At 35.2% G+C, this 23,630-nt stretch overlaps 3 protein-coding genes and 2 pseudogenes across 5 annotated transcripts; all 5 read left to right on the forward strand.

The window, feature by feature from the left end:
- Positions 1-423: 423 nt before the first annotated feature.
- Positions 424-4,951, forward strand: LOC120114019 (long chain acyl-CoA synthetase 8-like). The gene is made up of 11 exons (XM_039135051.1): positions 424-1,015; positions 1,100-1,180; positions 1,354-1,626; positions 2,008-2,139; positions 2,212-2,385; positions 2,924-3,153; positions 3,361-3,478; positions 3,715-3,846; positions 3,951-4,085; positions 4,164-4,370; positions 4,781-4,951. Exons 1-11 carry the CDS (start codon positions 464-466, stop codon positions 4,943-4,945), a joined length of 2,199 nt encoding a protein of 732 aa, XP_038990982.1. The 5' UTR covers positions 424-463; the 3' UTR covers positions 4,946-4,951.
- Positions 4,952-8,748: 3,797 nt separating this feature from the next.
- LOC120113997 (F-box protein SNE-like) lies at positions 8,749-9,396 on the forward strand. Its single transcript, XM_039135037.1, has 2 exons — positions 8,749-8,753; positions 8,991-9,396. The coding sequence occupies exons 1-2, from the start codon at positions 8,749-8,751 to the stop codon at positions 9,394-9,396; spliced, it is 411 nt and encodes a 136-aa protein (XP_038990968.1).
- A 3,604-nt stretch (positions 9,397-13,000) lies between these two features.
- Positions 13,001-16,273, forward strand: LOC120114020 (annotated as a pseudogene).
- Positions 16,274-17,804: 1,531 nt separating this feature from the next.
- On the forward strand, positions 17,805-21,014 carry LOC120114021 (OBERON-like protein). 3 transcript variants are annotated; one of them, XM_039135055.1, is made up of 4 exons: positions 17,805-17,900; positions 18,088-18,198; positions 18,526-19,682; positions 20,196-21,014. In XM_039135055.1, the coding sequence occupies exons 3-4, from the start codon at positions 18,545-18,547 to the stop codon at positions 20,822-20,824; spliced, it is 1,767 nt and encodes a 588-aa protein (XP_038990986.1). In that variant the 5' UTR covers positions 17,805-17,900; positions 18,088-18,198; positions 18,526-18,544; the 3' UTR covers positions 20,825-21,014. The 3 variants fall into 3 exon arrangements, with proteins under 3 accessions (XP_038990986.1, XP_038990984.1, XP_038990985.1); XM_039135053.1 differs by lacking the exon at positions 18,088-18,198 and having other exon boundaries at positions 17,814-17,900; XM_039135054.1 differs by lacking the exon at positions 17,805-17,900 and having other exon boundaries at positions 18,071-18,198.
- Positions 21,015-21,857: 843 nt separating this feature from the next.
- On the forward strand, positions 21,858-23,145 carry LOC120113998 (annotated as a pseudogene).
- Positions 23,146-23,630: the final 485 nt, after the last annotated feature.

Genomic DNA, 23,630 nt, shown 5'->3' on the forward strand with positions numbered 1-23,630 from the left:
TCTGGGTTTTGATTTGCTTAATTGCTTCAAAAAAGAATAACAAGTTGGGGTTTGTTTCTGTTTCTGGGTTCTTGTCAAAAACGCCTGTTTCAATATAGACAACAGGTTGGTTTGCTTCTTTTTTCTAGGTTCTTGTCTTCTTCTTCTTCTTTTGATAAAGGATTAATGATTCTCCCTATTGCCAATCTTTTTTATTTTGGATTTATGAAATTTGACTTATGTCATATGTGTGTCCATGTTTAGGTCTATATAGGTTGTCAAGATCATTATACCTTTAATTTAGTCATGAATAGTTAAACATCAAGAGGTCTCTTATTTTTGGCAGATCTTCTGTTTACAAAACTTAATTGAGTGGTAATTGAACGTTAATCAAGTTGTTGAGCTCTTTTTTCTGTGTATTTTAGGACATTATCCGGTCTGTCTTGTAAGGGAATGTTATATGCTTTTAATATAAACATTCAGAATGGAGAATAATGAAGCAACAAGGCTCACCGAATCCTTGACACAAAAAGTAGATGACAATGATTATTTGTCATCGTTTACGAATAGATACGGAACATATGGGATTGTGGCTGCTGCTGCTAGTACTGTGATTATACATGTATTGTTTTTCTCCCTTCTCATGGGAAAGAAAAAGGGGAAAAAAAGAGGAGTTCCAGTTGAAGTGGGCGGTGAAGCAGGTTATGCTGTGCGCAATGCTCGCATTCCCCAGTTGGTTCAGTTCCCTTGGGAAGGGGCCAATACAATAGCTGCACTTTTCGAGCAATGTTGTAAGAAGTATTCACAAAATCCATGTATGGGAACAAGAAAAGTAATTAAGAAGGACTTTGTTACTGCTAGTGATGGAAGGAAATTCGAGAAGCTACACCTAGGGGATTATGAATGGCAAACCTATGGACAGGTTTATCAACGTGCTTGCCTTTTTGCATCTGGGATTGTTAATTTTGGTCATAATGTTGATACTCGTGTTGCAATTTTTTCTGAAACTCGAGCAGAGTGTCAAATTGCCTTTCAGGTATTGCTATGATCCTTCAATTTAACACCTTTTTTTCCAATTAAAGTTTTTGATGCAGTGGCATATTTCTTTCTTCACTTCCAGGGTTGCCTTAGGCAGAATATAACAGTTGTCACTATTTATGCTTCACTAGGTGAAGATGCCTTGATTCATTCTCTGAATGAGGTGAGAAATTTATCACGTTTGTTTATTTTCCGATCCTGAATTATTCAGCACAGAAGTGGTTAATTGAATGTTCAATGTGATTATATGGTTACAATATTGTTCTTTTTCCTCAGTTCTTGCCTTTCTTTTTGCAATGCTTGTTGTCCTCATTCAATGTTTTAAAATTATGATAGACCCAGGTATCAACCTTGATCTGTGAATCGAAGCAGTTAAAAAAGTTGGCTGCAATACGTCCAAGCCTGAAAACGATCACAAATATCATCTACTTCGAAGATGATGAGAATGAAAATATTTCTGATTTGCTTGGAAGCATGGGTGGCTGGAATGTTTCTTCTTTTCATGAAATTGAATTGCTTGGAGAAAGAGCACCTGTTCCTCCTAGTCTACCCTCCAAGGATAGTTTAGCTGTTATAATGTATACAAGCGGCAGTACGGGTCTGCCAAAGGTTCACTACTAAATTTAGTTCCTTATTTTTCCTGTGAAGTATTTTTTTTATGTGCAAACTTAGGTACCCACCTAGCACAATGCTAGCAACTTTGCTAATTTGCCTAGGTTGGAATGGCCAGAATCTGTGGATTTACCCTTATATAGATTGCATGTTGAAAGACAATATAGGGTTTGTATACATTCATATAAGTTACTTGAAAGTGTAGAGGAATAAAATGAACACAGTTCTAATACAATTTACATGTTTGCATACCATTATTTAAATTATGCTAAGAAATTATTTTCTCCTGATAAATCGTCTTATGCAACTAAGAAATTGCTTGTTCCCTGGTTGTTTTTGTTTATAAAGGCTAACATGATGTACTTTTTAATGAGTTAGGGAGTCATGATAACTCATGGGAACATTGTAGCCATTGCTGCAGCGGTTATGACTATTATCCGAGGACTGGGAACAAATGATGTATACTTGGCATATTTGCCCTTAGCTCATGTTTTAGAACTGGCAGCTGAGGTAGGTTCATATCCAGTTTTTGTTGCCTATAAAATGGTATCAAGATTATTCTTATGGTTGGTTGTTATCCAGTCAGTGATGCTGGGTGCAGGTACTGCAATTGGCTACGGTTCACCTTTGACACTAACAGATACTTCTAGTAAAATCATGAGAGGGACCAAGGGAGATGCTTCTGTATTGAAACCCACTCTCATGGCAGCCGTTCCTGCTATTTTGGATCGTGTTCGGGATGGAGTTCTGAAAAAGGTGCGACTTTCTTGTAGGGGAAATGGATGGAATTGTAGTCGGGTCAATTTTTTAGCAATCCTGGGGTTCGATATTATATATGTAGAGCTGAAAAGAGCAATGGAACTTATATACCAAAATAACAGATCTAGTTATAATAATGATATTAAATTTGCAAATATGTATAAATTTCTTTTATGAAAAAAATTAGAATTCACATACTATAATTGATATTGCATATGTAAAAATATTTAATAAGAATCAAAGACACAAAAAATGGTCGAACTAAAACCACCAAATAAGAAAAGGACAATAATGAACGAGACTAAACTGAAAATTTCAATAAATTGTCAAAATACAAATTTTATAAAGAGGGCTAAGTGAAAAATATGAAGGGTCAAAACATAGTTCATACTATTGTTTAGTGAAGACCCTGCCTTTTCACTTGGATATTCCTTGCTCTTTGCTAATTCTTTTACATGTGAAGCAGGCATTCCTGCTATTTCGAGTTTCATATACAGGGATCTGACCTGTTACAAATTGGTCCGATTTTATGTAGGTTGAGGGTACCGGAGGATTAGCAAAGAAACTTTTTGATATTGCTTATAAACGGCGATTGCAAGCTATAGAAGGAAGCTGGTTTGGTGCTTGGGGACTTGAGAGAGGGTTTTGGGATGTTATTGTTTTTAAAAAGGTACGTGCTGCCCTTGGAGGTCACATTCGACTCATACTTTCTGGTGGAGCTCCTTTATCCGGAAATTCCCAACGCTTCATCAACATTTGCATGGGGTAATTATTATCTTCCCCCGACTTACCATTTAGTTCGATGAAAAATTAGTTTCTCATTTGTTTCGGGCTGATTCCAATCAGTTGGTCCTTAAAATATTATTGCAAATTAGTTTTCTCACGTTGACTTTTGCTCTTGTAAATTGCTTAAATAATCTCATGTTAGTTTTCTCAGCAAAATTCTATTTACAAGTCTTTTTTCTTCACTAGAGCCCCCGTATCTCAAGGATATGGCTTGACAGAAACATGTGCTGGATCTGCTTTCACCGAGTGGGATGAGACAACTGTGGGCCGAGTTGGGCCACCCGTTCCTTGTTGTTACATTAAGGTATGCTGCATAATATAAGAGAATCGAGTAAGCTTTCAGTTACAGTTTTGTTTGTTTTCTGAAGAAGGGTTATTCAAGTGTTTATTGCTGCCAGCACATTTCTGCTTGTGCCTTTTAGCCCTTGGATCCTTGAGAGTATTTTGTAATGAAAAGAAATGATGGAAGTACTAGAGTCTCATGTCGGTATTTATTCAAGTTTCATAATGTAAACTTTTATAATCGGGTTACTTTTGCAGCTTGTTAACTGGGCAGAAGGTGGGTATACAATATCCGACAAACCGATGCCTCGAGGAGAGATTGTTGTTGGGGGATTTAGTGTAACTTCTGGCTATTTCAACAATCCTGAGAAAACTGATGAAGTTTACAAGGTGGAGTTCGTGCTTTGTATTTGTAGTGGGCGTGGTTTTGAGTATACAAGTAACTGTCTCATAGTTTGTATCAACTAATACCATGGTTCGCTTTCACCTGCCAGGTTGATGAGAGGGGCATGCGCTGGTTTTACACCGGAGATATCGGACTATTTCATCCTGATGGATCCCTTGAGATAATTGATAGGAAAAAGGATATTGTTAAACTTCAACATGGAGAGTATATATCTCTCGGAAAGGTGATTAGAAAATAAATCCCAATACTTATTTGTCGATACAGGGTCGGATGCTTATTTTCTTTAAAATGCTGATTGCAGGCTGAGGCAGCACTAATGTCGAGCAAATATGTCGACAATTTGATGGTACATGCGGATCCCTTCCACAGCTATTGTGTGGCTTTGATTGTTCTGTCACGAGAGGTTCTTGAGAAGTGGGCCGAAGAAGCTGGTATGGAGTACAAAGATTTCCCAGAACTGTGTGACAAAGCTGAAACTGTTAGTGAGGTCCAAAAATCCCTTTCAAAGGTCAGTTTATTTTCTTTATTTTTTTTTATATACTATCGACTTTTCACTAAACAACCAAGATAAGTTTCAAATCAGAAATTAAACACGTTTAGGAGGTCATTATCATTATACACAATTTGACCATCTCTTCAGGACTATGTGTCATTGTTGTATGGCTGCCATTGGTTATGCTTTCCGTGTCATCTATGGTATAAGAAATTAGCATTCATTTTTTCCCCTTTTCATAAGTATGTTTTGCCTTCCACGTATATGTTCAGAATTTTCCTTAAATTATTAATAACGCACTGCATTACAACCTGCATGTATCATCTAGGTTTTCGGTTAGTATGCATAGGATATGTTTAGTGAACATAAAAAACAAGGGGTATTATAGGTGGTGTGAGTAATGGGGGATAGTTGTGCAAGTGCAGGTGGCCAAGGATGCAAAACTGGACAAATTTGAAGTGCCTGCAAAGATTAAGTTGGTGGCGGATCCATGGACACCTGAGTCAGGGTTGGTCACAGCTGCACTCAAAATAAAGAGGGAACAGATCAAGGCAAAGTACAAAGACGAACTCCAAAAGATGTACCACTAAAAACATCATCAACGTCAGTTCTTGGTGAAATCTTTATATGTAATACTAAAAAAATTAAGTTTAAGCTTTCATGTATTTCTAGACAAGAGGCAAATTTTTACTTTTAAGGTGTATTAGATAACTTTATATGAACAATAGTTTCGGTAAACGTGAAGTTTCGGAATGGTAGACCTTTTTTGTTACCTTTTTAGCCGCTTATCGGTTTTTTTTTTAATTTCGTTTGTGAAAAGTCTGTTTAAATTGATTATGATAAAATGAGGATTAGTAACTAAACTGTTTTTTCAATTTTATAATTAATGTTGTTTTAAAATTTAGATTTATATAATTACAATTTATACTATTAGATATGATATAAAATGTCAGTGACGAAATTGATTATTTGCAGTTGTAGTAGTATCGAGATTAAGTACCGCAGGAGTTGGAGTGTTGGGAGTATGAAAAAAATAGATTAGATTCATTTGAGCTTTTGAAACTCCGATTATTGTAAAGGTGTAAAAATGTAAAATATGATTTTATTTCAATAATCCAAAGTTATATATATAAAAAAAATTGTTGTTCATTGTTCCCATATATAATGAGGTAAGGGGGAGATAAGATAGTAGACTGCCCCCAACATCAGGTTGAGAGCAACTTTCGTAGAAGACTTCCGAATTATGAAATGTCCTCCGTGAGACTCGATCCCACGACCTCAAGATTAAGAACCTTGTGCTTTACCAACTGAGTTGGATAGTCATCTCAAAGTTATTTATATAAAACGTTACTATAAAAAGAATTAGGGCTGAAAAGATCCAATTTGTGGTTGTAAATTTAAAATGAAAATATGCATCAAATTAGTAGTTGTCGACCAGGTCATGTGCTATATCTTTGAACTGACAAATTACATCACATAGTACTTTTAATTATTGATTTTGCCCTTAATTATTCTTGTGTTTACGTTAACGTTTGGTTTGTTACTATCATTGTTTATGTACCAATGATTATGTGAGATTACTGTCATGATCATTTTTTTAATAAAATAATTAAATATTATTTTAAAAAATAATTATGACTTTTTATTTTGAAAATTGGGGGTTTATGAATTGATTTGGAATAAAGTGGATCGACCTTTGGGCTAGGTAGGTCGAATACTTAAAAATAACTTTTAAAAACAATTTTAAGAAAAACGTTTTTCAAACAAAAACTAATATGTGTTTACAAAGATTCGATTAAAATGGGTTCGGAAGTCGATTACGTGTGGGATTAACACCCCCACAATGCCCAAAATTTGTATTGTGTCGCTCACACAGTCGTAACTGGTAGAAATCATAAATTGAATATAAAATTAAAAATATGATCCGTTTATTGAATATAATTAATTTACTTCGAACTAACTATTTAAAGAAAATTCTTTAACTCGATAAAAATCTTGAAATTTGCAATCATATGTCGGGAAAGATATTTCAACTATTTTTCATTGTTAAAGAATACTCCACCTCGATTATAAAAAATGTGAATCGAATATAAATTGACAATCAACATTTGCGTGAAATAAAAAATTGTTATTTAAAAAAACATGTATTACGCCATTGTTTAACTTAAAATAAAAAATTAATTAGCAAAATAAAATTGATTTATTTCAAGTACACATTTCGTTCAAATGTCGTATCGGATCGCACTACTTCAATCAAGCAGTGCTTTCCACGTCCATTCTACAAATCTTTGTTATTGAAAATATTCAAATAACTTAAACATTTTAATAGAGTATGAGAGACACACAATATCGATACAAAGGGTTAATTTTAAAATATAAATTAATATAAATGAGAAAAAAATAATATAACGCAATAAACAGTACATAATCATACAAAGATTAAGAGAAATTAATTAAACATATATATATATATATATATGATATAATAAAACATCTAACAATATGTATAATAAATAAATAAATAAATAAAACATACTAATTAAACAATTTGAACTATGATAATCGAAAGACATTAAATAACAAAAGGACTAAATTATAAAAAGACAAAATAATAAAGCATAAATATGTAATAAACACTATAATTTTACTTACAAGACCAAAACAGTAACCGAAATGAGCTGAAATTGAAATCTAAAATCTATGAAACAAATTCAAAATTTATCTTCTAAAGTAATATTTAAGGACTGGGAAAAAAATCAAGAACCAAGCCATAAATACTGATAAATTCACTATTACACAAATAAGGATCTAAATGAAATAAATCATGAATCAATAGCCTAAAATATACATTAAACCAAATGTATATTAAAAAATGATAATGACTAAAATACGAGCAATCAAAACTTGAAGCTGGAAATCAAAAGATTCAAAGTTCTATTCACTGATTAAAATGAAAAAATTACAACATGTCAGTCCCGATTTAAACATCCATGAAAATGGTAAAATACAAAAGGTAAGGACTTGAATATAAAATGAGGAAAATAGATGCCCAAAACAAGATTTCACAAAGCTTCATTGGTGACTAAAACATATACATTACAAATAAAGAGGACCTAAAGTGTGCTTTTCTCCTTTTCTCAAAACGCGCAGATCCTCTCTCACACACGACGTCGTTTCAAGAGCCATATATATGGCTAATCACAAGGTCATAACCGGCCACTTTCCTCACTTCTTCTATTTTCATTCAACCCCAAGAGAGAGAGAGAGAACCATACTCTCTCAACTCTCTCTTCCTCCTCTCTCCACTGCCGATGAAGGCTACCCGCAAATCCCTCCAGCTACCGTAAATAGGTGGTTCCGGCGAGGGAAACAACCCCCAAATATTTTTATCCCTAAACCCCAAAGCCCCAAAATACAAATGTAAACACTTCACCAAAAACCCGAAGAAAAAAATTTTTTCTCCGGCTGAGCTCTCCTAAGTCCGATGGCGTTACCGACAACCAGATCTCGGCGAAAGGTGAGTGATTTTTCTTTCTTTTTGATGGGTTTTTGTTCTGTTTTTTTTTTTTTTGTTTACACGAATCCTCTACCCTTTTTCTCTGATTTTTTTTTTCTTCAAAAGTCTCTTCTCATTTTCTTTTTGTCGTCTCTTCCTGCTTTATTTGGTGAGATGGTAATATATAGATTGTAGGGCATGGCTCTCTGACTTGGTAGTATTAAATCCTAATTTTTCGGGATTTAGTTTGGTTTTTTTAATTGGTTTTCGGATTTAGGCTACTGTAGATGAGATATGGGCTGATTTGGTGATATTTTCACTGTTCGCAGGTTCTGATGGCGATGGATGTCAGCGGCTGAGGAGGCTCCTGTGAAACTCACGCACTGGTCTGGAGACGAAACGTCGGGCGCGTGTACCACATGCGCCAACGATGGCTGCTCAACTCCCACAAAAAGGCGGCGGCGATTATTGGATTAGGGTTTAGAAACCTTAATCTATTTGAGTTTGCTAATGGGCCGGTTCGGATCGGGTTTGCTGCTGTTGGGCTTCAACTGGAGACTGGCTCGGGTCGGGTTAAATGCTGGGTCACTTGGTCAGCTTCTGTGTTCTGGATTGAGCCAGTTGGTTTGGGCTTCGGGTCAGCAGTTAGGCTTATGTTGTAATTGGGCTGGCCTACAAAATTGTAAATATATAAATTAAAATAATAATAATAATAAATATTTTTTGTAAACCCGGACAAAAAGGTATTTAAAATTACTTTTTTAAAAAGCTTCTAAATTTTATTAATTTTTTTAAACAAATAATAGTAATATTTTAAAAATTTTAATTTTAAAATATTTTAAAAGTATTTATAATACTAAAAATAGGAAATTGTAACAAAAATCTTGATAGAAAACAATGAGGTACCAAAATAGTTACGAAATGAAAATTTAAATACTAAATCAATAATATATAATGTTTTAAAGTAGCAAACATAAAATATAACTATTTTATGTTGACGAAAATAGATATCAGGCATCGTTAAACCAAACCAATCCATGCACACTGTAAATGAAATTTCTTTAAATTTTCTCCAACTGCATGTATAAACCACCACTTTTTCTCTTTCCTTTTCCCCTCGAGCTTTAGCCATGGTGCAGCAGTACCGAGAGCAACGAAAAGAAGAGACCCGTGTTCTTCATTAACGACCACCAAGACATCGTTGTCGAAATCCTCAAACGCCTCGACGGTCGTTCCCTCGGCGTCACCGCCTGCGTCTGCATCCTCTGGTGCAGCGTCGGTCGCAACGACTCCCTCTGGGAGCACCTCTTCTTCCGCCACGTTTCTCCTCCACCTTCCAGTGTGCGCTCCGTCATCGCTGCGCTGGGTGGCTACAAACGCCTCTACATGGTTTGCGACGGATTCCAGCTCTCCTTGTCTTTGTTCTGCGTTGATTGCTACGAGAGACTAGGCGGCGTTGACGGAATTAATAGTAACGGAGGCAAGGTCGCGATGGAATCCTCATCGTCGTCTCTAATGTTCCTTTGCAAGCCCCTCAACGTTTGATTAATCGACGCCTTTTCCTACTTACTTTCATCTTGTAAATTTTTACTGATATAATTATTCGTATATAAAAAATAATTATTTTTATCAGATTTTGAGGAAAAAATAAACATTATTTAAATAAAAGTTTGAATATGATAAATAAATAAAATGAAGTTAAACTTTAATTTATCTCAATTCCACATATAATTAACATATAATGTGATTATTGGAAATTAAATAAGGATAATTATTTATTTATTTTCCTTCAGATAATTCGTGATAATGTTTTTTTAATTGTTCATTAGCTAATTTAAGATAAGTTATGGTTATTGATGTCATATATTTCATGGCACACTCAATAATTTGCGTAAAAGTTTCTGTTGAAATGTCGTTGTAGCAATTAAAATATTTATTTGTGTGAAATTCAAGAAAATTGAGATTAGAAATCCCACATAGAGATCTTATGAAGTCCTAATCATCAGCTTAATTTCAATTAAGTTAAATATTAATAATATTATATAGCTTGAAAAACAAGTTCTTACAAATAAAATGGAAATTATGTATGTATTCAGTCGTATGATATCTTTCTTAAATGAAATTTAGCTATTAAATATTTTTAAAGATTAATAAATTGGAAAAAACATTTTAAATAATAAAATAAAATTTAAATTCAATTTCAATAATTAATTCATATTATACGGAGGAATAATTTCGAATAAACAAACAATATTTGAAAAAGAAATTTATTTTATTTTATTTTACAAAAGTATACATTTTACAGTTTTTTTTGTTGCTCAAATATAACATTTAAAAAAGATTTAAGCGAAAATTTGTATTTTTTTTAAGAAATCATAAAAATATTTAAAAAGTAACTCTTATTTTTTTATTTTAAAAAAAAATCTAAAAAACATAAATATATAATTTCCAAATATCTAAAACCTTAAAACTTTTAGCCCTACCACCCAAATCTCAAATGTTATCGTCGAAATCAATTTTGGCCAACAGTGAGTTCTCATAGAAGAAGAAGGGAATATGGATCATGAATTTGGGTACCATAAATTTCGAGAATTTAGGGGTTATGGAGTTTTAGAGATTTAAAGCTTAGGAATTTTAGAGGTTTATGACAATAAAGATGATCGACAATGAGATTCAATGATGGGTGAATGGGTGTTCAGTAATGTCGGTGACGATTAGGGGTTTTAGGGATTTTTTTAAATGATAATATTAAGTTTTTCTAAAATAATTTTTTTTAATTTATAAACGCATCAAGTGTCATATTTTGAGTCCTAACGATTTTTTCAATGGTCTTAATAGAAATTATCTTAAAATGATAACTCCTATTTTGATAAAAAAAAAGTTAAACACTTAAAACACTTATTTTTCAAATAAACCTTAAAAAATTATTTATTTTAGATTGTTTATCCAATTGGCACCTTTTTGTGTCATTTAAAACAAATGTGTGTCACGGTAGAGGCGCCTTGCAAACCGCACTTTCTGTCTATGTATTGGCAATTTGGTCTCAAGTTGAGCCAAAATGAATGACATAAAAAAATGGTAAAAAACATGAATAGTATTGTATGAATTCTGTCTAAAAAGTAAATGTGTCTGATGCATATTAAATACACATATTTGTACAAGTACAAGTTGGGTTAAACAATAATAATAACTCGTGTATATTAGTCTCATCTTCAATCACTCAATAAATGTATATTTAAAATGCAATTTTAAATTCATATTTAAACAATGTAAAACTTGAAAAGTTAATATTTATACATGTTGATTTTGAGTTGTCAAAAAGTTCTATCCAATTGGTGTGTGCAGTCTTATTTAGTTTAACTAATTACTGGTGCAGACAAATTGTACTTCCTGCTGTGGTGATCAAGAAAGTTGAACAACTTTGCTCTCGTTTCTTTTGGAGGGAGTTGATTTGCCTGCCAAGGGAGTTCGGGTGAGTTGGAAACAGATTTGCTTACTGAAGTTTGAAAGGGGTCTCGGGGTTATTGATTTACTTGGCTGGAATATGGCTTGTGTTGTGAAGCTGATTAGGAGCTTACTGGCAGAGGAGGGCTCCTTATGGGTGGCATGGATTCGGTCCTATGTAATAAGAAGCTATGATTTTTTACAGATGAAGTCTCCTACAAATGCCAGCTGGAACTTTAGGAAGTTACTGAAGATGAGGTCTGCCGTTCATCACTTATTTATTGGCCGAGACAGGGAGCTTAGCACCAGACAGATTTGGGAGGTCATGCGTTCCATGGCCCCGAAGGTTGCGTGGCACCACTTGGTTTGCTTCTCTCGGCATATCCCCAAACATAGCATAATCTTATGAATGACCATCTTAGATAGACTCCCTACCCGAGCGAGGCTTCTGCGGATGGGATTAATCATTGAGAATGACAAATGCTTGTTTTGTAACATGTTGCATGAGACTAGGAGCCACATCTTCTTTGAGTGTGGTTAAGCAAAAAGTCTATGGACAACCATTCTCCAACTCTGATGTCAATCGTAGTGTCTGCCATTGGGACGGTGAGCTAGCTTGGGCTGTTCACTGCTTTAAGGGTAAGTCTCTCATTACGAGAGTGTTAAAGCTTGCTCTGACGAGTTACTTATATGGCATTTGGAGAGAGAGGAATAACAGACTGTTTGGGGGGAAGACTAGACTGATGACGAAAATCCTAGATGATAGTAAAGATACTATTCGAATCCAGATGTTTGCCTGACATATCAATAAAACGAACCTGAGAAATGTTGCCCTCTATGTAAGCTGGGGCATTGTGTGAAGCTGCGAAGCAGTCTCCTTCTTTACTGCTCCTTGTCTTCCTACTGTATTTGTTAAGCTTGTTTCGTGTTTTACCTGAGGGTTTATAGCTTAGTAGATTTTGATGCAATGTAAGGACCTGGTTCTCTTGTACTTTTTTGGGTGATGAAATTGATTATCCAAAAAAAAAAGTTCTAAATTTAATCGTACTTATGTCAGTATGATAATCAAAAATAATTTTTAATATTAGGATCCCTTATATTTCAATACTCAATAACTGACATAGTTTAAGACATGTTTTTTTATAGTTCAAAATCTATATATTTTATCAAAAGATTGTTAAATTTCACATTATTTAGATATGTGTTTTCCCCCGAAGTATTTTAGTATAGACATTTAAACATTTACTCATTGAGTGATTGAAGACTTGCATAATATATGTATGTTGTCATTACTCATAACATGCTCGTGTAAATATGTTTTCGACACATACCACATACATGGATTATTTTTAGATAAAGTTTATATATTTTTGCATATTTTTTGTTTGATTTCTTCCATTTTAACTTGATATTTAAAATTTTAAATGACTTTTATCATATTAACAGAGTTAAAACCCTTCTGATTTGATGCGCTTTTATAGAAAGGATATCAATTCAAAAATAATTTGAAACGAATGTTACTTTGATTATTAATTTTGTATTTTTTTTTGAAAATTTGTATAAACAAAACAAATAGTAATTTCCATTATTACAATTATTGCAAAACTTAATTATTCTTTTTCTTTAATAAAAATATAATTTTATATTAAAATATAAAAACAAATAATAAATACAGACTGTAATAGCACACACCATTAAATGCTACTAACATCGTTTACTTTTCATGAAAATTATCGTTTTTATTTTATTAATAATATTATTAATTCTACCCCATCCCATTTTGCTGATCGGCGATAGACGGAATCCCTATTCCCCGCTGCCGATTTTAATTCCTCTTTAATCCTTATCTGAATCCCTAATTTGCTCCTTCACTTAGTTCAGTGTACTCCCCTACAACACAAAAATAGGAAAAGAAATCTGATTTTTTGTTTCCCTTTTATCCGTACCGAGATCCAGAACTTAGGTAAAAATCTTGATTTTTGTAAGATGTAAAGGGCACGTGGCGATCTAGATCTTGCTTCACTTCTCAAATCTAGGTGAGTTCATTTTCTTCCCTAGTATAGTTTATGTGGAAACGTTTACTTGTAAACACTTCAAATTTGTAGAAATCCTTGACCATTTAGTAGAAATTGCTGGTCAAACTACTTGATTTAAGTATTTTTTGACATGTTGAACTTGGATCCGTTTGCTTTTTTTTGTCATTTAGCTTCGAAATTAATGTGATCTGGGTTTTCGAGTTCTGCAAATTTAGCTGCCTTTTTTGGGGCGGTTCAAATGGGTTTCTTTTACTTGAGGAAATGACGAGAAAAGAAAGGAAAATAACCTCCAAGGTTTACATGTTTTTGGTTCTAATATAAGTTATAACCTAATAATGATTGGATGAGGTTAATTTTGATAGTTTTAGCTCAAAATTTCATCTTTCTCTTGCCTTTTTATGGGTTTTCCGAAATCAAATACAGCAGAAAGAGTTATCTTGAAACCAAAGACTAGTAATTATGATTAATTACGGATGTTTGATACTTGCATGAATTGATGTATTAGTATTTTACTTATAAAAACGAAGCTTGATTTTGGGAAAGAACTAACTGTTTTCCTGTTGACCATATGCAGAAAAGATGATATGGTTGAATATGTCAATTCATTCTTAAAGGTTAAGCATGTTGGGAGGGATATGACAACTTTTGTTTGAGAGTTTGGTTTTGAAATTTACCTAAATTTTCTGAATGGAAGCGAACAAAGAGGAAGCCCTTAACGTAAAAGAGATCGCGGAGAAGCGATTTTGTGAAAGAGACTTTGCTGGTGCTAAGACCTATGCCTTAAAGGCAAAATCACTGCATCCTGGATTGGAAGGTATATCGCAGATGGTATCCACATTTGAAGTGCATGCCGCCTCTGAGGTTAAGTGTAGTGGTGAAACCAATTATTATTCAATTCTTGGGCTGAAGCCTACAGCAGACAGAGATGCTGTGAAGAAACAGTATAGAAAGTTGGCAGTGTTACTCTATCCTGATAAGAATAAAAGTTGATATCAAGAGAAACAAACAGATGCCTTCGGGAGTGGTTCGAACTTCAACATATGCTGCTGGGGTAGCATGTGTTAATGCAACCTCACAAAGTAGACTTGATACTTTTTGGACTGTATGCACAACTTGTAAGATTCAGTATGAATATCTTCGGAAATACGTGAATAAGAGACTTTCATGTAAGAACTGCCGTGGTACGTTCATTGCTGTTGAAACTGGATCAGCCCCTGTGAACGGTTCCTTCCCGTATTGTCCTTGGTCATATATGACAAGTAACGGATATGGAAGTCATGGAAATGGGGTCACGCATGCCCCAACAAACGCTACTTTTTTCACTGGAAATGGGGTCTCAGGTTATCATTCTGGGCATGGCTACGAGAATGTTCCTAACATGTCATTTCAAAGGAGCTCGTTCTCTGGAACTTCTACTGAGTTTGTGCGTCATATTGGAGTATCAGCTGTTTCCACCGATGCCATTTATCAGAGCAATGGAGATGCTAGAGTAGCAGGGTCGAAGGTGAAATCTGGTGCCAACGGAAAAACCTCGAAAAGCTTTGCCTCTCAGCCAACTCCATATTTGTTCAATGGCTATGATGAATCTTTAGTATCTAAGCCCAGTAAGGTTGAAAAGAAAAGGAAGGTTATTAATGATCTCGAATATAGAAATGGATTTGAAGACAAGGGATTAAAATCTTCAGAAGCAGGATTAGCAAATGGAATTGGGAGTGAGCCTGATCCAAAGCTTTCCAACCCAAGTGAACCCCAAAATAGGCGGTGCTTACAGACACCGGCATTTGATGTCAGAAAATTGTTAATTGACAAGGCGAGGACTGGAATTCGGAAGAAATTGGAAGAGATTAAGTTCTCTTCGGAGGCAGCTGCTGCAGCTTCAGTAGTTAAATTAGGCGCTAAAGAATATGGTCAATCACTAGCAGCTGGAAAGGGTCTCAAGAGGACAAATCTAGTTGTTTCTGCTTATCAATCAGCATCAAATAAAGGTGCATCAGTCTCTATTACAGTCCCTGACTCCGACTTTCATGATTTCGACAAAGATAGATCAGAGGAATGCTTCAAACCAAAGCAAATATGGGCCCTTTATGATGAAGACGACGGAATGCCTCGTTTGTATTGTCTGATTCGCCAGGTTATCTCTGAAAAACCATTCAAGATTCACATCACTTACCTGAACTCCAAAACTGATAATGAATTTGGGTTAGTGAACTGGGTGGATTCTGGGTTTACTAAATCTTGTGGACACTTCAGGGCATGGAATTCTGACATTATTGATCAAGTAAACATCTTCTCTCATCTTCTGAGAGGACAAAAGGCTGGAAGGGGAGGTTGTGTTTGCATATTCCCGAAAAAAGGAGATGTTTGGGCCGTTTATCGGAATTGGTCGCCTGATTGGAACAGGTCAACTCCGGACGATGTGAGGCACCAGTATGAAATGGTGGAGGTGCTCGAGGATTACTCCGAAGAACTTGGAGCTTGGGGTACTCCCATCGTCAAATTGATTGGTTTCAAGACGGTGTATCAGAGAAACACAGACAAGGATGCAGTTAGATGGATCCCGAGGAAAGAGATGTTTCGGCTTTCACACCCGGTTCCAGCTTGGTTACTTGAAGGAGCATCCGGTGATTTGCCCGATCGATGTTGGGATTTAGACCCGGCTGCAACTCCGGAGGAACTTCTTCATGATGCATCGGAAGCCAAAGCTTAACATAACATAGCCATTCAGGAAACAAGCATGATTTGTTTGACATTTGATTTACCATTCTTACACGACATTTAGATTGACTGTACAAACATTTCACACATGGCATGGTTACTGTTTTCCGCCGGTGCAAAACATTAACTCCTGATGAATTTTGAGGATTCAATATTACTGAGGAACCGTGTTTACGCGTTAAGCATCCTTAAATTACCAAAAAGAAATCTCTTGTTCATTCCAGCTTCAGCATCTATTGATGATATTAGGGTTGAAGTGCATTAAATTACTAAATGTCTTGTTATGGTTTAAGTCCCTCTACTCTGCTGAAATTTGAAATTTCCATCTACTTAGATTTGATATGGCCTCATTCACCCTTGCTTATCAAAAGTATTTTTAGGGTATGGTTGATTTAGCAAATGTAATATTATCTTTAATAATAGGATATTTTTGTTCAAAAAACGTAATATTATTTTTATAAATAGAATTTTTAGGATATAACATTATTTGATAAATTACTGGAAATATTATATTATATTATTTCGTAATATGTAAGATTACAATCTTCAATTAGAGAAATATAAAATTATTTTTTGAATTATATTTTATCAAATTATTCATGTAATATTTATTTTTAATAAGTTAAACTTTTTATATTAAATTAAAAAAAATTACATAAAATTTTGTAGAATTATTTGCATTTTATTATCTAAAAGTTTTATATTGAACATATTATTAATATAATTGTTCATGTTTAAAAAGTTTTATATCAAATTTCTATTTTTATCATCATCGCCTAATAATTTTGTACGACCTAATGGAACGATCGTGGGCTCATTGCCTTCTTTCAATTTGTGTTACACCAGTTGATAGTTAAAATCTCACATACCCTCCTTTTTATCCTCTTAGTGTCGTACTTATAATAAACCCTAAACATAGATTGGTTCTTTCAAATCTGATATGATGGTCCATTGATTCACTTCATTAGATGTCGCATATTTTTCAGTGTAGACTTTATTGATTAAAAATTCATAACACAAGATATGAGAAAACATTTCACAAAATAACTTACATAAAAATAGCAACCGAGAGTGTGATCTTCAAACCAAACGGGATGTGTTCCTCTTCACCGTTATTAACTATAAATTCTATCATATCATTTATTAAACTATCCATTACAGTTAACATTTGATAAAAAAAATGAGAGAGAAAAAAATACACTAAGAAATAGAAGAAAAAAACATGTCGTAAAAAGGAAAAAAAACAAATCCCATCATCATTATTATTATTATTATTATTATTATTATTATTGAATACAAACAGTAGAAAAAGTTCAGCTATAGGCCCAACATCTTAAGAAACCATGCGTCTATCGTTCCCGAGCAATGCATGTCTGATTTTTAACTATCGTTAACTAAACACTTTAAATGATAACAAAAAAAGATAATAGACGTGTACTTTGAGAATTTTTTTTAAACATTTAAAGTTAATAAGATATATAATTTGAACACTAATTTTTTAATTAAATCTTTCTTTTATGGCAAATTGCTTGATGATTATGGGTAATGTTAGATGTATTTATAGGAGATGATCATTTAGTTTTATTTTATATAAGTGGGGATGGAAGTGCTGATATGTTGATATATTTATTTTATTTCTTACTTTTGACTTTTTCTTTGGTTTGGTTAAAAGTAGACATCGAGGAAACGACGTGTGCAGCCTTATATGATAAGCAAACAATGATACCACGGTTGGAATCAAAGAAGCCCATAAATACGAATTCCTCATTTCCACCAACGGTACTCTGACTTTGGTCGATCTGATCTTTCATCCTCTCTTTGCCGATCGGTCCTTTCGACCTCCCTGTGTTAAAGGTATAACCTTTCCTTCATTTGTACTCTTTTTAAGTTACAGTGTTTTCTTTCAGGAGTTCAATTTAGTTTTGAGTTTTCGTCCTTGTTTGATTGGCGAAATAAGATGGTTGCCGGTTTTATTTTTATGTTTCTCGACTATTCAAGTCTTTCATTGTTGATTGAATTTTTCTAGCTGGGGTTGACTCAGATTAGGGTTTTGACCATCTGTGTCGTATAATTGACCGTACGAGAGCTGAAGAATAGTTGTTTGAAGGAACGGATTTCGGGTTAGTTCTGGAACGGCAGTGCTTGGATATTGGTATGGATTTGGAATTTTTTATTTAAATCTTTTGTCAACTGAATTCTGATCGCAGATTAAATATGGATAAGACCTGTTTTTCTGCGTGTTTGGAGTACGGATTGTTTTAATGTAGTTTTTTTGTGCTGAATTGTACGATCTTAGTTTTATGTGGAACAATTATATTGGTATACGATTACTTTTAAAATTGTTAATCAAGTCTTCATCTTGAACAATTAAGATATTGTTTCCACTAGTTGCTTTAAGTTTTAAAGGAACTCTTGAGTTTATATTATAATCTTTGCTGGATGATGAGTGATGATGCATTAGAGTTTCTTTTATTTGCAGAGTAATCGAGACTTCATTGATGGGAACATCATCTGGTTCTAATATTAACCACCAGCATATGTCAAAGATGTTGCCCCCGCGTCAACAACAACAGCCAGGGAGCTTACAGACTTCATTGTCCTTAGTATCCTCAGATCCTCACATGTCTTCTAATGCCCAAGAGCCCAGGTTTAACTCAGACAACATTCATGAGTCTCCTACTGAGAGTGCTAGCTCACGAGAGACTTGGCCTACTGCTGATGCTGTTACGGCAAAGAAGATGGTAAATGGGAAAACTGAAAATGATAGCACTGAGCAGTCTGTTATTCATCGTCTTTCTAGTGCTGATAAGATAACCCTTCGAGACATTGCAAGAGAAAGAATTGATGTTATCTCTGAAAAGATGCATCGCCTACCTGATGAGGTTCTAGATGAGCTAAAGAATCAACTCAAGAATATTCTAGAAGGCAATGGTGGTTCACAGAGCCGGGAGGAATTTTTTATTCTTCAGAAGTTTGTTCAAAGCAGATCTGATTTAACAGCAAAGACATTGATTAGAGCACACCGGGCACAGCTTGAGATCCTCGTTGCAATAAATATGGGAATTCAGGCATTCTTGCATCCTAATATCAGTCTATCCCAAACCTCTCTCATCGAGGTTTTTGTGTACAAAAGATGCAGAAATATTGCATGCCAAAACCAGCTACCTGCAGATGACTGTGCCTGTGAAATATGTTCCAATAGGAGTGGATTTTGCCATCTTTGCATGTGTGTTATCTGCAACAAATTTGATTTTGAAGTAAATACGTGCCGCTGGATTGGTTGTGATTTCTGTTCCCATTGGACTCATACAGATTGCGCCATTTGTGATGGTCAAATTTGTATGGGTCCTTATGCTAAAAGTGGTGCAGGTCTTTCTGAAATGGTTTTCCGCTGCCAAGCTTGCAATCGAACATCTGAGCTGCTGGGTTGGGTTAAAGATGTCTTCCAACATTGTGCTCCAGCCTGGGATAGGGAGGCTCTCAGGAGAGAACTTGATTTTGTTAGTAGGCTTTTTCGTGGCAGTGATGATCTCAGAGGGAAGAAACTCTTTCTGAAGTGTGAGGAACTTTTAGAAAAAATGAGGGGTGGACTAGCAGAGTCGACAGCTTGCAGATCAATATTAATATTTTTCCAAGGTACAACATGTGCAAATTATTTTATCCTGCAAATTATCGGTGAAAAATATGTGGGGATGAAAGTTCTATGCTCAGTTATGCATTTGTTTTTCTTTTCTTTCAATGGAATTTAATGAACACGAGAATTATTTTCGTACTTAACTGAAGTAGGGAACCCTACTTAGTTGCCATAATCATTTCCTCATCAACCTTCTGGTGATCCTGCATTCCCACAGGTGAGCATGATTTAAGGTCCAAAACAAAAACACCAGTCTAAACTAGGATTTTATCAGAGCCTGATGGCAGCTATTAGTACAATGTGAAAGTTATTTAAAATGGATGATTTATAATTCTTTTTATACAGCGCCTGCTGTTTTTCCCCTCTGATTTTCTGTTGACTTAATGGTTTCATTTTTTTTTGGGTCCAATATGCAAGTTTCCGCTGCTTTGACATGTGTGATTCTTGCTGAATTTTTCCATGCTCCTTTTGAGTTTTTTTCTCCTCCTTTTAATCATTGTTACTCCTCTCTATAGAGCTTGATATGGAATCTTCAACAAGACTGGAAAATGGTGAAGGAGGGGAGTTGGGAGCACCCCAAGAGGCATGCAATCGAATCGCAGATGTAGTGCAGGAGGCCATAAGGAAGATGGAAATGGTGGCCGATGAGAAGTTGAGGATGTTCAAGAAAGCTCGCTTGGCTCTTGATGCTTGTGAGCGGGAGCTCGAGGAAAAGGCCAAAGAAGTAGCAGAACTGAAGCTGGAGAGGCAGAAAAAGAACGTGCAGATAGAAGAGCTGGAGAAAATAGTAAGGCTTAAACACGCAGAGGCAGATATGTTCCAGCTCAAGGCCAATGAGGCAAAACAAGAGGCTGAGAAGCTTCAGAGTATCGCTCTTGCTAAGTCTGATAAATCAGAGGAAGAGTATACGAGCAGCTACCTCAAACTTCGCTTGAGCGAGGCAGAGGCCGAGAAGAAGTATTTGTTTGAAAAGATAAAGCTTCAGGAGAGCTCACGGGCATCTCAAAGCAGTAATGGAGGTGACCCTTCACAGATGTCTACCTATTTGAAAATCTGCGATCTTCTCCATGGATACAATGTCCCCTCTAAAGCAGACACTCAGCCAAACGAGCGGCATAGTTTCAGAACAAAGAATTCCGGATAGCATGTTATTTCTTGAAGCAAGCTGCTTTGTTGGCATAGTGCAAGATTTGTTGCTTAAATTTCTCCATGTCCTTGAACCTTGAATCAACCTCAGTTAACTTCTTATCCTTCTGGAATGCCAATAATTTATGTAGAACCTAAAAATTAACAAAAACAAATAATTAATTAACATAGTATCTTCTTTCTGATTATATTTATAATAATTGATTTTTAATAATTATTTGGATCAATTGTAATTGTAACAAAACATTTAAAAGCAAACATATGCCTTTGAAGAAAATAAAAGCTTGCCTATATTATTTGTTTAATGCAAAATTAAGAAGAAATAGCCATCTTTTAATTCTCATCTAAAATAGCACAAGTGCAAACGAACCAACCACATCACCTGCCCTCGAATCTTACCCGTCTACGTAACCTTATAAATCCACGTGTAATAATCAGAACCAACATGAGCATTTCGCGCCACTTCCTGGGTTATGAATTTCTTTATTGATTCTCTTTTGATTTAGCTTCATCTTCTTCTTCAAAAAGGTAAGTCAAGTTCACAAATCACTTGCTGCATTTTAAGTTTGATATGGTCTATGATCCCTGGTCTGCAAAGCGTTAATCTTTTTACTGAATCTTGCATTTTAAGTGATCTGGGTACTGTTGTGGCCTTACTAAGTATATTTAGTTCATAAGAAAATGTTCGGTCGTTCTGGGTTAATAAGTATTTGGCAATCTTTGTTTCACTATATTTGTAATAGGTGTACTAGTTTTCACTATTATAGCTGCTGCTACTGAGCCAGAGGACCTCTTTTCCACTCTTCAACAAAGATCACAACTTTCCTCACTTCCACGAAAAATGCCACATTTCAATAGGATAACACGGTTGTTAGAACCGGAGAGGATTTTATGGCTGCCAACCAGACTGCATTTTCCACTTTTATCAATGTGACGGATGTAGTAGAAACCAAGGACGTGAGTGCGGATGAAACTAGCTTGTCTCGATACAAGTCTGATTGGATTGGACCAATTGATTGTACCATTTGATGATGAAAGTGCTGATTGAGCGTTTTAAGGATATCCACTTTTATCAGTTTGCGAAACCGACTCCTGGTCCCAAAGAGAATACTTGTGACATGGCATGGCAGTTTAGGCCTAAGGAAGGGAAGACAGTTGCTTTTTATAAGGATTATAGGCGCTTTGTTGTTAAAAGATTGAAGAATTGTAAGCTTAGCGTTGTGAGCATCGGGGATTATCATTCAGGTATGAATGCAAGGAAGAAGCATAAGTATCAAAAGCCTGGGTTTGACAAGTCACCTAGCAGACAGGAGCAAGGTGGTGTGTCTTTTCCTGTTGTTGGGGAAACAGTAAATGATTCACTTCCGGTGGTAGAGTCTGAATATGCATTCAGTAGTGGTAAGTACTTGATTTATGTGGGAGGTGGAGATAGGTGCAAGAACATGTACCATTATCTGTGGAGTTTCTTGTGTGCATTGGGTGAAGCACAGTATCTGAATCGCACTCTGGTTATGGATTTGACAATTTGTTTGTCTTCAGTTTACACACTGTCAAATCAGAACGAGGAAGGGAAGGACTTCAGGTTTTACTTCGATTTCGAGCATCTGAAGGAGACGGCATCAGTGTTGGATCAGCAGCAGTTTTGGGAAGATTGGAACCAATGGCAAAGACAAGATGGATTGAGTCTTTATCTCGTCGAGGATTTTAGGGTGACACCGATGAAACTTTCTGAGGTGAGAGACTCTTTGATTGTGAGAAGGTTTGGACCTGTGGAGCCAGATAATTACTAGTATAGGGTTTGTGAAGGAGAGACGGAATCTGTTGTTCGAAGGCCATGGCATCTGGTATGGAAATCGAGAAGGTTGATGGAGATATTGTCAGCAATTTCATCAAGGTTGAACTGGGATTATGACTGTTCACATCGTGAGAGGGGAGAAAGTGATGAACATGAACATGTGGCCTAATCTTGCACAAGATACCTCACCGGATGCCCTTATCTCAACTTTGCAGGATAAGATTGAAGATGGGAGGAGTGTGTATATTGCAACAAATGAACCTGACATATCTTTCTTTGATCCTTTGAAAGATAAATATTCCACTCATTTCCTTAGTGACTATCAGGATCTTTGAAATGAGAACAGTGAGTGGTATTCCGAGACAAAAGAACTTAACAATGGAATTCCTGTTGAATTTTTCGTGAGAGGCAAGAAGCAGATTGAAACTTTCAATGATCTATCCAATGATTGCAAAGATGGTGTTAACACCTGCAAGAGGTCCAAGACAGTTGAAACATTTAGGTACACATCCATCCACGTGTAACCTTTTAGCTATTGTCTTGCCTGGTAGTTTTTTTCATTGAGTGGCTTTTTTTCAATTCTCTACTTGTAATTGAATATTGGTTATCAATGTTACACAACATTTTTTGAGGTTCTAAGGCAAACTTTGATCTGCTGCCTTTAATTGTTGTCTTGTCCTGTGGTAGAATTTGCCTTTTAAACTGACGTGTGCCACAGCCACAGCCCTGAAATTAATAAATTTGATCACCAAACAGTATCTTAGTGAATCCCACAAATATCTCAAAAATGAAATCTTTATAGATTTTGAGTCATTGTTAAGTCAAATTCTAACAGTTACATGCTCACTTTTGATACCTTCAGTCAAGCACCACGGGGAACAAAATTGAACACTTAGCAAAGAAAATGCATGAACGATCATCAAAGATCAGGGATCACATAAAAACATTTATTCTGGCGGTGCCTTAAAGTTAGCCAATCAATTTTGTATTCCTCTTCAACCTCTTGGTG

Source organism: Hibiscus syriacus, unplaced genomic scaffold, assembly GCF_006381635.1.
Source record: "Hibiscus syriacus cultivar Baekdansim isolate YM2019G1 unplaced genomic scaffold, ASM638163v2 tig00110216_pilon, whole genome shotgun sequence".
In the NCBI taxonomy this organism is placed as follows: Eukaryota; Viridiplantae; Streptophyta; class Magnoliopsida; order Malvales; family Malvaceae; genus Hibiscus; species Hibiscus syriacus.

Bases quoted from the DNA above. Each gene is read 5' to 3' on its own strand.
- LOC120114021 (XM_039135055.1), top strand. From the start codon at position 18,545: ATGGGAACATCATCTGGTTCTAATATTAACCACCAGCATATGTCAAAG. The intron at 19,683-20,195 runs GTACAACATGTG...TCCTCTCTATAG, and splicing joins AATATTAATATTTTTCCAAG to AGCTTGATATGGAATCTTCA.
- LOC120114019 (XM_039135051.1), top strand. From the start codon at position 464: ATGGAGAATAATGAAGCAACAAGGCTCACCGAATCCTTGACACAAAAA. The intron at 3,154-3,360 runs GTAATTATTATC...TTTCTTCACTAG, and splicing joins TTCATCAACATTTGCATGGG to AGCCCCCGTATCTCAAGGAT. The intron at 4,086-4,163 runs GTGATTAGAAAA...TGCTGATTGCAG, and splicing joins AGTATATATCTCTCGGAAAG to GCTGAGGCAGCACTAATGTC.